Raw genomic sequence first — 17047 nt, 5'->3', positions numbered from 1 at the left:
TAAATAATATTGGTGTCAATATTTTATGTAATTAATTAAACATCAATTTAATTTAATTTTAGGGCGGCTTTACGCCTTTGAGGGCAGTGTTGGCTCAAAGGAAGGAGTAAAAATATCCCAGTAACAGGAAAAATTATTTTAATTAAACGTTCTTCATTAGAGAGAAACAACATTAATTCTGCTGGCTGTACGATTTAAAAATATATATATTCATCCGGAGAACAAAAAGATAGATGACTGAAAGATAGAAATGAAATTGGTTTGTGTATCTAAAACTTGTTCAAGGTCAGAAATAATTTCAAATAACTCTAAGGAAAAATAATCAATTCAATCTCTACTCCTAATCCATCGAATTTTGAGCAACGCAATAAAGAATTTTACAATTAATAGATTTACACAACACACACACACACACACACACACACACACACACACACACACACACACACACACACACACACACACACACACAGCTTCAAACAAAGGGTTAAAAGTCTTAACTGGAACGTGATATTATGAAAACATAATAATAAAAAAAATCATTTTTGGCACCATTATGTTGCTTTTTTAAATTAGAAACCTAGTTTAATGCTTTATTAAAGGCGCCGTAAATGCTGCCTGTAATCCCAATCCCCTTGGCGCAGAGAGCCCTATCAGTTTAAACACACAATGATCGCCGCAGCGCCTGTGCTGCGGACTAATATCAGTCTAATGGGGAGTAATATAGATATGAGGATTTCTGCAGGTGTCAGAAAACAAGATATGGTGTTGACTGAATACGCTGTGCGCTTCTGGGTGGAAAGACGCGCTACGCACAGACACCAGGAGATATCTTAACAACCCATTTAAGGAGCATGCGAGATTAAGTTTAATTAAGTTTTATACCAATTTGTTATGAATTCACGGTTTGTATGACGCAGAGAACCTGCATCTACAGGGTATAAAGACCATTTTTTAATGATTTGGTTTTGTTCCTTCTGAGCCTCATCAGATGAAGACTCGACTAAAACAAATACTTGAAATAAACCCCTTTTCTTTGGATTTATTCAAACAGACATGTTACATTCAGCACATGAGAACTTTGAATCACCTTTTTATGTACACGTCAGGCTAAAGAAATTCTGCACGGTCTTACATTATGGTACAAAGCACGTCAACTTAAACATTAGTGTTTTCTGTTTTTTTTTCTTTTTCTTTTTCCTTTCATTTCAGCAAACAAAATGAGAAGCAGTCGTGGAATCAAAGAGATTGGTGACAGCCCGCGGAAAGCACAAAGAACCATTTATAAAATATGTACAATAAAGTCAAGAGTTCTTCTTATTTTCTCTCCTTTATGATTTCTTCAAGCTTAACATTATTTTTATGTCTCTTTTTAATTTCAAATTCTCTCATCTCCATTAAGTCTTGCAAGCAAGCAAGGGATGCCTCCTCCCTATTTCGTACTTTTGTAGCTTTGGTCATTTCGTACCAGACTTTTGGTTGGAAATGAATGGAATATAAGGGATGCTACTGTCTTGAGAAAACATGCTACGTAATTTACTCCGTTTCTTAATCGAAAATGTCAGTACAAAACCACCAGCGCACTTTGGGGGATCCGTTTCGTGCCTGCAAAGTCGATTGACACAGTGCTTAGTCCCTTCACTGAGTCGTTGCTTCATGCTGACATTTTGATTTTGTGGGTCCACAATGGACCCCCAAAGGTTGCTGGTCATTTTTTTTTTCGTAACTCCTTTTTTTAAAGTGTTTTGAGTTTTAGGGGGAGGGGGATAAAATTAGCGAAATGGAGATGGAAATTAAACGAAATGGAGCTCCAATGGAGTGCTGCTCATTTCCCATCTTTACCACTGTATATATATATATATATATATATATATATATATATATATATATATATATATATATATATATATATATATATATATATATATATATATATACACATTTTTCCATTTCCCCGCCTTTTTCCAGGTACGAAATGGAAACCCCTGGCGTTCAGTCTCTGCTAGAATAAATGAGAACAGATGCAACGTTTCACAGAGAAACGTTTTACAGAAGAAAAAAAAAACATAATACGATTAAATTAAATAATACATGGATTTTGAGGATGCCTGTGATTATTTATCTCCACAATTGAATGGTTTAAGTGCATTGGTACGAAACGGAAGCATAGCGAGGCACGAAATGGAGCCAGAAACCAGCACAGAGAGCGGTATACAGTAAGAAAAAAAAAAAAAAGAATCCCACGGTTTGCTTCTAATGTTAGACTTGTGTATATATTTACATTTAAATATGTACAATGCAGCAATGTAACACCTCTTCATTGTTAAAAAAAAAAGATCCAAAAAAAAAACAACCTGTTTGTTTAAATTGCTGTGCAAGTTCAACGGTAAACACGTAACCCGCATCTTCCATTTTTTCTCTTTTATGGAAAAAATGATCGCAAGTGATCCAGTTTGTCCGTAGCCCGTTCATTTATAATAATTATAATAATAATAATAATATTATCTGGATGTGTGGCATTCAGGGGCGCCGTGCGGCCCGTCAGCTGTTGTACTGACACGCGTTGAGGCTGGAGCCGGGGCTCTGCAGGCCGCTGTATCCGAACGTGGGGTGCTGTTTGGACTTGAGTCTTAAGGTGGCCAGGCTGGAGTTACACGTGTCCCGGTAAACGCTGTACGGCGAGCCGGGAGGCCCGTACGGACACGCCGAGGACGACATGGCCGAGTTGATGCCGGAGGTCCCGATCCCGTTCAGGTTGCTGATGTTGTTGAGGCCCGGGGCCGGCATGCCGGGCACGGCGGAGTGGCCCATCCCGGAGGCCATGCTCATGGAGGAGATGGAGTTGGGAGCGGAGAACATGGACTGGGAGGTGAGGGGGCTCATGGAGTTGAAGAAGGTGAAGTTCTTGGTGGACAGCGGCGCCGGGGCCAGGCCCTTGTTGGTCCAGTTGTTGTAGGTGTAGGCCGGGTACATGTCGTCGTAGGGCTGCATGAGGCCGCTGAACTGCGGCAGGTAGCTGTTCTTGCACAGGTCCATCTGCTGGTTGCGCTCCCGCTTCCTCCACTTGGCCCGGCGGTTCTTGAACCACACCTGCAAGGCACACACGCGTTACATGGGCACGAAAAAGCGACACGGGCGCGGAGTGGGCGCAGCGGCACGAAAAAGCCCCCCCCCCCCCCCCACACACACACACACACACAGACAGACTCTGCAGCACCTCTCAGCCCGACTCATTAACCCTGCGCCAAATCAGAACAAAGCTCCTCTCAGAGCACTTTACAAACAGGTCCAGTTCATTGACATTTCACTGAAAGAGTTAAACACGTAGAATTTTATTTAATAAATCGTAAATATAAGGCGAATTTATCTCCACCAGTCTTTAATAATAATATTAAACTCCTTAGATGGATTATCTCCTCCACTTTCACTCAAACTGTAGATCAGATGCAGAAAAGTTTAACTCCCTGCAATTTGTTTTGTTTTAGTGTTTTTAGTGTGTTGTTTTATACTGTTTTGTTGATTTGATGTACTTTTTTTTGGTAAAATGTCTCAGTATTAAGAACAGCAACTTTAAATAAAATGCATTATTGTTAATATTGTGACTTTGATTTCCCTTAGAGCTATTAAATCCCGTTTCCACTCACTCTGTGAGTAGCTATTTTTGGAAATTGCTGAGTCACTTAAAACAGCGGAATATATTTTGTTTTATATTATTTATTTTATATTTTTATAAAAGTAGCCACTCAGGCATTTTAAAAAGCTTTTTTTTTCACTTTTTGTATGCGTGAACCTTTTTAAAGTAGTTCAACAATTACTTAACTAATAGCTTAACAAAAATCCAAAACGTTTGTCTGACAGAAAAAAAATATGCATTTGCATCAGGGAGAAGAATGTAATTAAATTGTTAAAATACCAGTTGACGTTGTTCCAAATTAGTTTTGTTAATATTTCTGAGGCCGAATAAAACACCAAAATCCGCATCTCATTCCGCTAATTCTAGCATCAATAACGGTTTAATACTTTGTATGCAACAAAGACTAAATTAATCTGCACAAATCTAAAGAATTGTCTCTGAAGCGGATCGCGTCTGAAACGCCCCAAACATCCACGAAGGTCAATTTTTATATTAAATTACACAAAAAATTCTTATTGTTTTTTTATTGAGCTTTTGAGCACCCCATGGTTCGACTTACAACACGGAAAACTGATCCCATCAAACTGGGCTTTCAGGAAAAATTATTGTCCTGAATTTAATAATGCATAGCATACCCTTAATAATAGAAGAAAAACAGCGAATTAAAATTATAATTCTATGAACGAGGCCACTCAACGACCCTGGAGTTTAATCCAAATCGGTGTGTTTACGCACAGAATCGGGGGATGAATCGCTTTTGTTCCAGACCGCTGCTTTACGCATGTTTGCGCTCGTTTCTTTTTAAAAGGCTGTGAAGTGTTATCTGAAGCTGTTAAAAGATTAGTTCAAAATGTGTCACTGTGCTTTTTAAGCTTAACCAACAAAAATTTAATGTATAACTTTAAAAAGTTTCGATTCATTCTTACAGGCGTTAATAGTATCCCGGCGAAATAAAAGCAGAGTTTGCGGACCGGAATAAAACCGACACGTTTACAGCAGAACTGGAGAGGACTGCGGATGAATCCAAAGCGCAATCGTTTCAAATCAAGAGTTGAAACAGTTTAAAAGTGGAGCTCGTCAGAGGGAAAGGATTTATAACCGAAACACAGGCCACAAGGCTGCATTCAGACAAAAAATAATAATAATAATAAGATGAAATTAGAAAACCAAATGAATCAAAACGTATTCAGCTATGCGCTTAAAAATGAATGGCCTTTTGTTTCACTTTAATCTGCTCACCGAACCTAAAATATTTTAATAATTCAACTTGTCACATTGTAACACACCCACAGAAATATTTAGCCGTTCCTTTTTATTCATTAGAAATCAACGGCAGCACTGACAGGCAGCCATGGCTCCAGTTGACGCCTGCTCGGAAAATCCAGCCTAAAAGTGGTTCTTTACCCCCTTTTTTTGCCCGTGAAAGACTTGTATGCATTTCTTATGCAACTTGAGCCTGTGGATTTTTCGCGGACGGCCTGTCAGGCGCCGGTTGCTGTAAATGAAAACCAACTGGGATTGTTTGCTTTTGGACGCACGCTTCCCACAACCGCCAGAACGCGCACCTGGCTGTGCGTAAAAAAGAAAAAGAAAAAAGAAAACGAGTCAAATTATGAATATAAGGGGGCATCTGAACGCTTTGCTGGGACATTTAGAGCTACAACAAGCCAAACAGAAAATATTATACTTGCATAAAAAATAAATTTTAAATGTGTTCTGATATACTTTCTAAATAAATGCTCCACAGCTGCCGATTTGGTGACACAGACGCCGGATCCACACCGGTAACATCAATATGGTAAACAATCTAAGCAGCTCTGATACACCACCACTAAGAGCACCTCGTCTCCAACAAAGCGTCTTTTCTCCGCCGTATGTGAATATAACAGCGTTTATGCGTTCATGGTTTGTGGATTATGACGCAATATTTAGGAAAGCCGACAGCACGCAGCGTTTATAATTCAACATCTGCCATCACAACACTTCTAACTTCTTTAAATCGCATATTTAATGGGGAAACGTTTCACACGAAGTCTGCTCAGACTCAGGGGCTGGGTTTTAACCTAAACGAGAACATAAATCAGTGAAAAAAAAAAGCGGAACAATAAAACACTTTAGTGTCCTACAGGCCAAAACAACAAAACCTATAAAATTTTATAAAATATTATAAATTTCACTAAGGTTGCCACCACCCGAAACAAAAATGTGGAAAGCTGAATTTGCATAATAAGCTGGTTATATAAGGCTAACGCACACACAGTGGAAGAGAAATAAAACTGCCTCTGGTTTTGGTTCTGTGATTTAAAAAACTCATAAATTGTTTTTAAGAATGTCTAAATTCACAACACATTGATGCGTAAAAATGTTTACAACATGGCTCCGCTTTTACGCACACACCCCCGAAGCCTCTTACCCGCACTCTGGCTTCTGTCAGATTGGTCCACACGGCGATCTCCTCCCTGGTGCTCATGTCCGGGTAGCGATTCCTCTGGAAGGTGGCCTCCAGCTCCTGCAGCTGCTGGCTGGTGAAGTGAGTCCGCTGCCGCCGCTGCTTCTTCTTTTTGGGGTCGTCCGCGTTCCCGTCATCGCTCCGGTGCTCGGCGCTCCGCTCCTTTTCTGTGGGAAACGTACCAAAGCGGAAACTGTTCAAGAACTGCGGCGCGGCTTTCTACGCCGTCCGTGCAACGGACCCGCGCCTTGTCGGTTCTGCGAGACCGAAATTTGAGTTCACACAAGGATAGAGTTTCACAGCTTGCAAAGCAGCAAAAGGTTTAGACGAGCGGAAAGGGTGAACTGAGACGAGAAATTTGCAAATATTTTCATAAAATCCCTCACCAGAGGATCGAAAGTTCAGACCCAAAATAAGCGCACACGTGTCTGCCATTTACAACCGATTCGGTTCTCGTTGATATAAATCTTTACGATGAGATCAGGCAACTCTTATCTCTCGGTCGCTATCTTTTATTCTTGTTAAACAGAGAGGGGCCACGCGTGCAAAGGTCAGCCAGCAACAAACGGCGAATGTCGGAGATCCGAATGAAAGACATCTTTTCCAATTTCACCCAATGACGTGTTTGATAAAAAGAAAAATATTCCTCTTCATCAGAGACGCGGAAGAAAAACAAGCCTTTCTGTTTTAAGTTTATTAGAGGCCTCTTGGCTTTTGGTTTAGATTGATGGGGGGCCCCCGGAATGTGTAGTTTGTTTAATACGGTCACTGACTGCAGGCCAGACCGTTTCGCACATTTTTCCGTGACACAGTCCGGGATCCTGCCAAGTGATTGGTTCAGTCTGTAGAACACGAAAAAAAAAAATGGGGTGTAACTGCACCAAAACCGAACCCTCTGCCCTCTCTGCCAGCGCGAAGGACACCAAATGAAAGCTCCGCCGTAGATTTGGGTGCATTTTACGCATGCACACACACATTGATACTGCATTTTCTGCAGCGGCAAACAATGCCCCGCTGCAGGTCTGTAGTTAACAAGGATTCATAAGAAGAATCAGAGTAGCTGAAAGCCATCTGGTTGTATCTACCTGCCAGTTCTGCGTCTGAGGACTCGCTGCTTGAGTTCTCTAAAGTTTCCCGGCTGCCCTCGGAAGGTCTTTGTAAATGAAACGCGGCGGCCACGTCACGGGGCGGCGCGGCTCTCACTGCCTCCGAGATTCTGTCCAAATTCATCCCACCTTAAAGACAAGGATGCGTGAAAAATGAAAAACTGGATGAGTCCTGCTCTGCAGCAGTTAAGTGACCAAAGATCCACCCGCCGGGAGGAACGCGCCGCGACATGGGCGGCAGAACCATGTGGTGAGAATTTCCACGACAGATTCGGCTTGTCCTCGGAAAACCACAAAGTTTATACGATAATAAAGAAAATAAGAATCACGCAGCCAATGTTTCCTCGTCCTGTCTGCAGCAGTGACTGCTCGGCGCGTCCAGAGAAAAGCTTCTGTGCGCTCTGACAGAGAGGAAGCTCCGGCTCTCACGGAACAGATCCACCCATCTCCTGCACAGAACCTCCCCAAGAGGAATAGACCAACCCACTGAACCTGCGTGCTGCAAAATAACGTCCACCCAGTCCACACGGTCTGACGTCACATTGAAAAAAATTTGATGTTCTGCTAACTTAAAAGAGTCCCGGGTGCTTGCCTGGATACGCACCTTGTTAGATAGAACCCATTTAAGAATGTCGGTAACAGATTACATTTGTTTACATTTTGACAACATTTGCTATTTCATTTTTGGGATTTTTCAAGATGCACTTTCATTGTTTTTGTTTTTTTGTTTTTATCAAGGCGTGGCCACATGGAAAGGTCACTGATGATCTTGGAGTTAACGCACTAAAACCGGATGGAATAGGAGCTCTTCAAAGGTGGCGCCATGAACGACAAACAAATATACACATATAGTAAATAAATCAAGAAATAAACGTTGCAGACTGTTGCTTCTCCTTACAATAAGACTTCCCTGCAGTAATCGGAACCTTTTTTGCGCGCGTTAAAGTGCCTTTTATTTATACGGGTGTGTTGGGGAGCGTTCCTTTGCACACTTCGCGCACACACCTGTATAGTATCTCGGATATGTGCTGAGCTGAATAAACATTTGCCGTCCATCACCACAGGCCTGCCCCGTTACAGTTCCCTGTGTGAGAAAGGCGCACGATGATGTGTAGTTTATTTTGTCCCTGTGAATGATGAGCGCTGCGCTCTGACAGAAGCTGCCCACAGCGCACTGATTCCCAGTCAGAGCAGATGAAAAGGCACACAGGATGTCACTCTACTGCTGAAGGGCTGTGGTCAGTGTCGCGTTTTTTTTCCCCCCTCCAAACAGACCAGAGGATAAAACATTGTTCTTGACATCGTTTGATTGTCTAAACCACAAATTTACGATCAGAGTTAGCGGACACGCATCCAACTTTACGCGCTATAATGTGGGACTACTCCCTTCCGCTCGCAGTATGACTAATGGACCGCTAAAAGGTTGCACTTGGATGGAGCTACTGAGGGTGGCACATTTGACCTCAGCCCGTTTTGTTGGCGCTGATGCACACACGGCAGCTTGGAGTTATGTGGTGTCGCCAGACCCATTTCACTGGTGCTCTCCCTGTAGATTATCTCCCCCAGTAAAATGGAAGAGCAGCAGTTAAACAGCAAAGCACACCATGGTCCACTTTTTAATCTGTCACATGCCCATACTTTGACATCACAAAGTAGTCAAATTTAGTATTTCAACTTTGAATAGGGATGCAATTTTACAAAAAAAGATCATGTTATACTGAAGATAACTTAAAGCCACTGACTTAGGCAACGAATGCATTTGGAAAGCATGCAACAATATTTGTTTTCTTTCACTTCTCGTTCAGTTGTCCACGTGCAGACTACAGATTATGCCCATGATGAAACACGGAATTGGCAGCATGATGGTTTGGGGATGCTTTCTCCTTAACACATATAGCGGCCTAAAGATCACAGGAAGAAAGATCAAGCTAAATAAATACTGTATATTGCATTCTCTGAAGCTGTTCCTTAACTCTGTCATAGTCAAGCCCTGTGTTGTTTTTAAGGGGCCTCATCAGATTTTGATCTGGGGCCCCATTTCTGGAAAAAAAAACTCCTCACCCCAACAGCCACCATAGGAGCAACAACATTCCCTTTAAATAATCTTTTAAATCTTTTATTTGTTTGACTTACTCGTTTGATTTGGCAGTAATGTCTGGCGTAGCGCTTCACTGCAGACTCAGTACAGAGTCAGGAAGTAGGGCCCAACTGGTCGATGTTACAAGCACATGACTTTATGAGAGTAAAACTAGTCACACAGGGATCAAATCTATGTTCCCAGAAACCCATTTGCTTCACATGAATCAAGTAGTGAAAGTGTGGATGTTTGAAAATATACATATCTTCATGGTTTGACTTCTATTTGCATTCAACATTTAGATCAGCTCTGGAAACAGTATGTGCGTGCTTTCTGAAGGATTCTGGACACATGTGCATTGTGCACGGCCACAGAGCCTCACAGTGAACCTTTCTCCGTGTTTCGTGTGCAGGACTGCAGAGCTTTGGCCAGATGGTTTGCGCTCCCGAACAGAGCTGGAATGGATTCAATCATGTGGCAGCTGCAGAAGAAATGATCTGATTTCCAAAAGTTCTCTCAGTTTGTTTAGCGCAACGGTTTGACTTTAGGTATAGAGTGACGTAAGCCTCTGCTTAGGGCCTCCGGGCCAACAGGGGCCAACCAAGAGACCTTACATTTCCAAACAGCATCTCAGAAATGATTTTGTTGTTGTTCGTAGTCGAGTTTGACCTCAGATATTACTCCATTGTATTTGAAAATGGATTCAAAAGAACGGATTTAAAAAAATTAGACATTACTTTATCAATTAAAATGCATTACCATGTTGTTTAAATTTGTTTAAGACTGAAAAGCTTATATATATATATATTTATATATATATATATATATATATATATATATATATATGTATGTATGTATGTATGTATGTATGTATGTATGTATGTATGTATGTATGTATGTATCTATCTATCTATCTATCTATCTATCTATCTATCTATCTATCTATCTATCTATCTATCTATCTATCTATCTATCTATCTATCTATCTATCTATCTATATATATATATATATATATATATATATATATATATATATATATATATAAAGAGAGAGAAAGAGAGCGAGAGATAGATAATATATATATATAAAGAGAGAGAAAGAGAGCGAGAGATAGATAGATAGATAGATAGATAGATAGATAGATAGATAGATAGATAGATAGATAGATAGATAGATAGATGTCTATGAAGTAGATAATCTTAACCTGCTGACATCATTGAGCAAAAGCCGCTCAGACTGATTTATAGGAAATAAACGTGTATAGTTTTAAATTTGTCTCTGTTCCTGTTATGTCCACGCCATGCATGCAAATTATGGCCGAGCTGAACCTATACATTATTTTCCTGCAGGATGATGATCCAACGCATTGAACCTGCATGCACGGACTAAATTTGTCCCCTGACTCTCTGCATGTCGGCCTGCGTGTGATCCACCTGCGTCTGAAACCTGGAGAGTCACCGGCGCCAGTCTGCTGCTTCCTCAGTCTTTGTATGACAGAGACTTCTGACATGAGATCCCCGTCCAACCGGAAAACACCCCCGAAGGGCCCAAATGTAAGACAATTACGCAAGACCTCAACAACCGCTTGCCTTTTACCTCCAGCTCCTCACCTCCGCTGTGTGCTGTGCGTGTTTCATTGACAAGAGCTCATCTGTGCGACGTGCGCAGACCTGCCAAAGGACTCGATTTCAGAAGCATAATTTGTTGCACAAACCAGGGTCATCGGTATGAGATGGTTAAAACGGAGATGTTTTTAGTGCGTTGCAATGGCGCTGCTTTCCTTTCATGCACACAAAACACTGCACGCACAGCGAGAGCTATTAACCCGGTGCGTAAAATGGTTTTGTGCCAAGATTGGATTCAGAAAACAATCAAAAAAGCGGATGATTAACCAAAATCCCCGGGGCAACACACAAACACGCACAGACACGACAGACATAAATAAGCGCACGACTTAATACAATTGTTCATTGCAAAAGATAGATGCATAAAAAGCTGCTCATGAAGGCACTAGCAGGTGGTTTGTGAGGTTTAGCGGATGTGTGGCTTAACTTTCCATTCTTCTATCAATACTTTAAGTTTTAGCGATGCTGATCACACTGCGACAAATGCTACATCCTCCAGAAACAACTCCGCTCATTTTATAAAGTAAATCACAGTTCAGTTCATAATACACCAGTGGAGATCTAAGGTCGCTGGGTTTATTGGGATTTTTATATATATATATATATATATATATATATATATATATATATATATATATATATATATATATATATATATATATATATATATATATATATATATATATATATATATATATATTTCAGAAGCATAATTTGTTGCACAAACCAGGGTCATCGGTATGAGATGATATATATATATATATATATATATATATATATATATATATATATATATATATATATATATATATATATATATATAAAAATCCCAATAAACCCAGCGACCTTAGATCTTCACTGGTGTATTCTGGGCTTTACAGCAGCAGCAGAGCTCTTGTGATTTCCACCTTCGCTCTGCGGGCTGATAGATGGGGGTAATCTAAATACACGGAGCCTCCCCGGCTCAGCCTCCATCCCGGCCCGCGTCCTTTCCTCCACTTTTGCGTGTGATGGATGAGTTAAAAAGCCTTTCCATCCGGCAGGACAGGTTAAAGGTCCAGCGGCAGCGCAAACACTCATACTTTTTTTTTCTGCTCTCTCCTCTCCACGATGTGAAAATAAACTGTGCGAGCGTCATTAATCACAGAGCAAGCACACGGAGAGAAATAAAAGTGCCGTTTTTGGTGTGCTTTTTACTGTCTGCGCCTGCAGCGGAGCTGACCAGGGAGCCGAGAAACAAAGCAAGCGGAGCAGATTCAAAGGGAGAACAGCAGCGGAGATGTAACTGGACCCGGTGGGTAACTGGAGAAGGACTGAGCTGATTATTGCCTTGGTGATGGTTTCCCCTGCGTGGGCCAAGGCCTGTCTGACCTGGACTCTGACATTCAACAAAAAATCCAAACAGTGGTCAAGAACGACCTCTAATGAGCATCAGCAAAGCACAGAGACCCCACAGAGACTGATTTCTCTGACAAACACACGCAGTTATGGTTCACCCAAGATGTTTGGCTGTTAAACGCTACAAATACCCACTACAGCCATGGCCGGCCTGAGGCAGAAGCAAAGTTAGCAGCTGCTTGAGTTCTCCAAGCCGACTGGGGGTCGCCAAGAAACCTAAAATCCTGTCAAAGTTCTCAAATCTTCATATTTGAAAGCAATTTAATCAAGAACAAGCCAATTAAAAAACTGTATGATGAAAGTTTAGAAAGCGCTGCCCCATGGTACATTTTATGTTGCATTTAAAATTTAGATCAACATTTAGATCAACGCTGCAAGCAGCAGACCCACGTTTTCTGAATAGTAGCTGACACGCATGAGTCGGGCATGTCTGCAGTGCCTCATAGGACACTTTTTCTGCAGAACAGTCATGTTTTTGCAGAAATATAACCCATCACTTTTTTTTTTACTGCACCTGTTTTAGGTCTGCCAGAGGCGCTTTGATGCATCATGGGAAGTAGAAAGCTGCTTGGGTCCCCCGGTCCAACAGGGGGCCCCCAAGAGAGGTACATTTTGTCAGAGAAAGATCTTAAAACTCAATATTTGAAATCTAGTTAATCGAGAATGACCTTACTATAAAAAGTTCAGATTTTTTTTCTGAAGGAAAAATTGAAGACAATTTTAAATAAATGTAAATATTACATTTTTAAATGTTCATGTGAATGTTCCAGGAAATTCAACTCCAAGGTTTAACTTGGAGTTGAATACTTAGAACAAAGACTGGAAACAGTAGATTTATGTTTTCTGGGCCGATTCTGGACATATGTACATCATGCAATTGTGCAGCAAAGCTTTACTCCAATTTTATATACAGGACTAAAGTAATACATGCAGAAACTTCAGGAAAAAAAATAAATCAGATTTTCAGTTCTTTAGTTTGTTTAACGCACCCGGCAGAGATAAAAAAAAAAGAAAAAAAAAAAGATCTAAGTTTTGGTTCATCCAGTTTCATTTTTTATCCAGAGATCTCCATATTCTATATTTATATTCAAGTTTATCAAGAAGGATCTTGGTTAAAATTCACCCTCTAATAAAAGAAATAGAAACTTATTACTGATCATTTAAAAAATAAATACATTTTGCCCAAGATTTAAAGTCAATAGCAAACTTCAGATCATCGGAAGGAAAGTTCTAATAGTTTAAACTTTAATATTACAGCTATTTCTATCTTTCCAATAATAACTGCTGCTTGGTGTAATCGCAACAGTTTGCAAATAAATCTATAATTAAACACATATTTTCGTTGTAATTTTAATCATTGCATTTTAATGCTTTTTAACATGGGCTCCCCTAAAGGGAGAGACCATTTACACAATGTAGTTACAGATGTCCCAATCTACCCCCTTTACTGATGAGTATTCATGTGAAGGTACTGATCACATTCTATGATATTCACTGATCAAAGCGCAAATGATCATGTGTGCGCATTTAATGAGAGCTGCTGGTGATGATGCGCTGGTAAATAGACCCCAAACTGAAGCTGTGCTTTGGGCCCCATAAAACTTTGTTGCGTCACTGGCAGGAACCTGCATCAAGGCAAACTTTGATACATTTATTCCACGTCTTTTATGTTTGCTATAAATATGAAGGTGGAAATATTTCAGAAATTGCCCTTTTTGTCAAATTTTAAATCTATGTGACCCATGTGGGCTCTGCTCCTTACGCCTTTTTTTCGCCATTTCGTACCTTTGTAGATGTGATTGTTTCGTATCAGGGTTATGCGCCGCAGGAAGTCTCACAACCTTTTTGACTTTAAATTCCAGTAATTTCCTACATTTCGTTTGCATACTACTGTTAATAAATGTTATGATATAGATTTTATACCAACAGGATGTCGTCCTAGTTATCTTTGCTTTGATCTTGTTATGAGGCGTCGTCCCACCCAAACGGAGATCAGGACCAAAATAAATTGAAACAGGGGTATAATACAATTTTTTTTTACTATTACGCAGAAAGTGATATACAGTTAGACTATATATAAATGAAAAGTAATTCAATTGTTTTCTTTTTGTTTCCATAATTGATATATATTTTTAGTGCAACGCGTCAGCAGGCTTCCAAATGGCGCATATAAATGGCGCATATAGATGTCTAAAATCTAGGATGTTGAACAGAAGAACTGTAAGATTCACCAGCATCCTCACTATTTTTTTTCAAAGCAGAATGTGGGATGCTTATTTTAGAAAACAATGATAATAAACATTTAAAAATATATTGTAATTAAAACACAAATAAACGAAATCAAACGCAGGAAAAAACACCTCTCTCATATTGGAATGTGCGGTTTATAAACTATATGGTAGGCCTATAGATCCAAAAAAAAAAAGAAAAGAAAAAAGAAATGTTTGAGTACATAAAAAGTCAGCTGGCAACATTAGACACTAGGATAGAATAATTCCTTCATTCATTTCATTTCAGCGCTGGTTTATTTGCACATGGCCATGTAATAATTCCGCACATCTGCGTCTGTTTTTGCCCTCCGCGCGGACAGGAAACGTATGAAACGGACAGCTGCGACCAAAAAAAGAAGAAAAAAAAAGGAGAATAGAGAGTAGAAATAGGACCTGTATGCAAACTCTACTCCGACTGCAGCATCTCTTTAATGCTGGAGGGCTAAATATGAAGATTGCTTTTAAAAATATCTCCAAATGTAAAATCGTTTGACTGCAGAGGAGGATGATCCATACCTGGGTCCCCACAGGATATTACATTCTTCGACAGATTCAGCTCCATTCCAGATGCCTGAAAAACAGAACAAGAGGAGTCGAGATAAAATAAATAAATGCATAAATAAAACAATACATAAACACAAGGATTATATTTGAACCTACTCTTATTTTCAATTTCAGGTCTAAAGAATAAACCCAGATGCAGCAATTTATTACACGAATTCCCACTGAAGGCTTTGCGCCCTCGTCTCAGTGTCAAAATCCGTTTTGAAGGTCATTTTAAACACCACTTTGGGCTGAATATGGCGCAAACAAACTGTAGGGTAAAAATAAACTATTTACTGTGCAGCAGCTCTGCATCAAACATCCTGCCACTGAATGCCTTTCCATAATTTATCCAGTCAGTTTACTTTTTGCCCTGACGCTAAGCACACACACTCTCCCTCTCTCTCTCTCTCTCTCTCACACACACACAGAGTCCCTCTTATCTGCAGGAATCTGCTTTGCTGTTCTCGGTAAATCTTTACTCTCAGGACCTCTGTCCATTTAGACCCATAGCAGACATCCCTGACCACCGTTTGTTAAACCCAATTTTCTCAAATTCAGCAATTAGAAAAACGTTTTATGCCCAATTAAGCGCCAAACACAGTTTCATCAGGTCAACATTTATATTTGGGCGTTAAAAAAAAAAAGATTTTCCGCTCATGTTTCCAACATCTGACGCGTAAAAGCCCCAAATACGGACTGCCAGCTTTTGTGGGCTTAAATCTACTGATCTGTCAAGATAAGACGCCTGACGGGCTCACCAGTTGGTTCCCAGTAGAAGACAGAAATAAAAGGGGAGAAAAAGCCTCACGGCGTCCCATGCAGGTGTCCAATAAATCCAATATAGCGCGGTCTGTGCGTAAGACGCTGCGTCCAAGGTAACCGCCGGTGTGGTTATCTCTGCGCAGCGCTGCCTTGGTTTTCTCCTCCAGCTCTCTGCTGCACGCCTCGCCATGACGTCACGACGCCCCCACCCTCACCCGCAGCCGCTCACTCCGTCTCCTTCCTCATCCCCCCGTATCAATCTTCTCTCTCTTTTTCCCAAAGGTTTTCTGTTTTAAACAACCTTTCTTGAAAAAACAAAACAAAAACAAAAACAAAAAAACGACACTTTTCACTTGTATTTTATCGCACATTTTTCTCTTCTGGGACTGTTTTCTAACTGAATCTCGCATTAGCTTCACATTTTCTTCTGTACCGAGTTTTAAAAAAGTAATAGAGATGTAACAAAACGACCACAGGCCGCAGATACAAGAAAAGAAGCGGATAAATAGATAGCAATAATGTCCCCCCCGCACAACTCACTTATTGTATCAATAATGTTTGTTTAAAATTATGAATAAACGGTAAATGTTTGGTATTTTATATAATATTATTTTGTGTAGTTATTTTTGGAAATAACTACAAAGATAACAGTAGTTATTTTTGTAACTAATTTATGTTTTAATGCTTCAATGGTCCTATTTCACGTTATTCGATAATTTATTTACAACACATTTACTAGCCAATGTGTGTTATTTAATTTCTTTAATAGGTCTATGGTACATTTTCTTTTTTAAATTAAGTCAATTGCCACATATACACTTGTCAGTTTATTAGATGTTTTCCCTCTTATATATTATTTTGCACTTTTTTACGTTTAGTACAAATATGTATGTTTGACGTTTTAATTTATATAAAATGTATATAAACAAAGAATGACAAATGAAATATTTAATGTAGCAATTATCAACGGTTTTGACAACCAATTAGGTTAACTTAGGCAAAATAGAATCTAAATTTTCCAACATCTTGTGTGTTTTTGGTTATTTAATCGAAGTGAAATCATTAGAAAAATTGTTTGTTTCTGCTTTTTATAATTAGGAAAAAAAAATAATAATAATAATTAGTAGTTCAGATTAAAATAGTCTTTCCTTCTTAAAATAATAAAAACACTCCTTATTT

General features: G+C 39.7%; 1 protein-coding gene across 2 annotated transcripts; it reads right to left on the bottom strand.

Annotated features, from left to right (window-relative positions):
- Nucleotides 1-1933: 1933 nt before the first annotated feature.
- On the bottom strand, nucleotides 1934-16017 carry pitx1 (paired-like homeodomain 1). 2 transcript variants are annotated; one of them, XM_012881507.3, is made up of 5 exons: nucleotides 15865-16017; nucleotides 15077-15131; nucleotides 7169-7318; nucleotides 6048-6250; nucleotides 1934-3090 (listed from the first exon to the last, which is right to left on the bottom strand). In XM_012881507.3, exons 1-5 carry the CDS (start codon nucleotides 15922-15924, stop codon nucleotides 2542-2544), a joined length of 1017 nt encoding a protein of 338 aa, XP_012736961.1. In that variant the 5' UTR covers nucleotides 15925-16017; the 3' UTR covers nucleotides 1934-2541. The 2 variants fall into 2 exon arrangements, with proteins under 2 accessions (XP_012736961.1, XP_012736962.1); XM_012881508.3 differs by lacking the exon at nucleotides 7169-7318.
- Between the last annotated feature and the right edge of the window lie 1030 nt (nucleotides 16018-17047).

Source organism: Fundulus heteroclitus, chromosome 11 (assembly GCF_011125445.2).
Source record: "Fundulus heteroclitus isolate FHET01 chromosome 11, MU-UCD_Fhet_4.1, whole genome shotgun sequence".
Lineage (NCBI taxonomy): Eukaryota > Metazoa > Chordata > Actinopteri > Cyprinodontiformes > Fundulidae > Fundulus > Fundulus heteroclitus.
This window is presented reverse-complemented; position numbering and strand designations above follow the sequence as displayed.

What these genes read in the sequence shown, in the direction of transcription:
- pitx1 (XM_012881507.3), bottom strand. Translation starts at nt 15,924, where the DNA reads ATGGGACGCCGTGAGGCTTTTTCTCCCCTTTTATTTCTGTCTTCTACT. An exon ending in CTTCTACTGGGAACCAACTG is followed by an intron (nt 15,132 to 15,864) that starts GTGAGCCCGTCA and finishes TCTGTTTTTCAG; the next exon opens with GCATCTGGAATGGAGCTGAA. An exon ending in TGACAGAAGCCAGAGTGCGG is followed by an intron (nt 3,091 to 6,047) that starts GTAAGAGGCTTC and finishes TGTGCCTTGCAG; the next exon opens with GTGTGGTTCAAGAACCGCCG.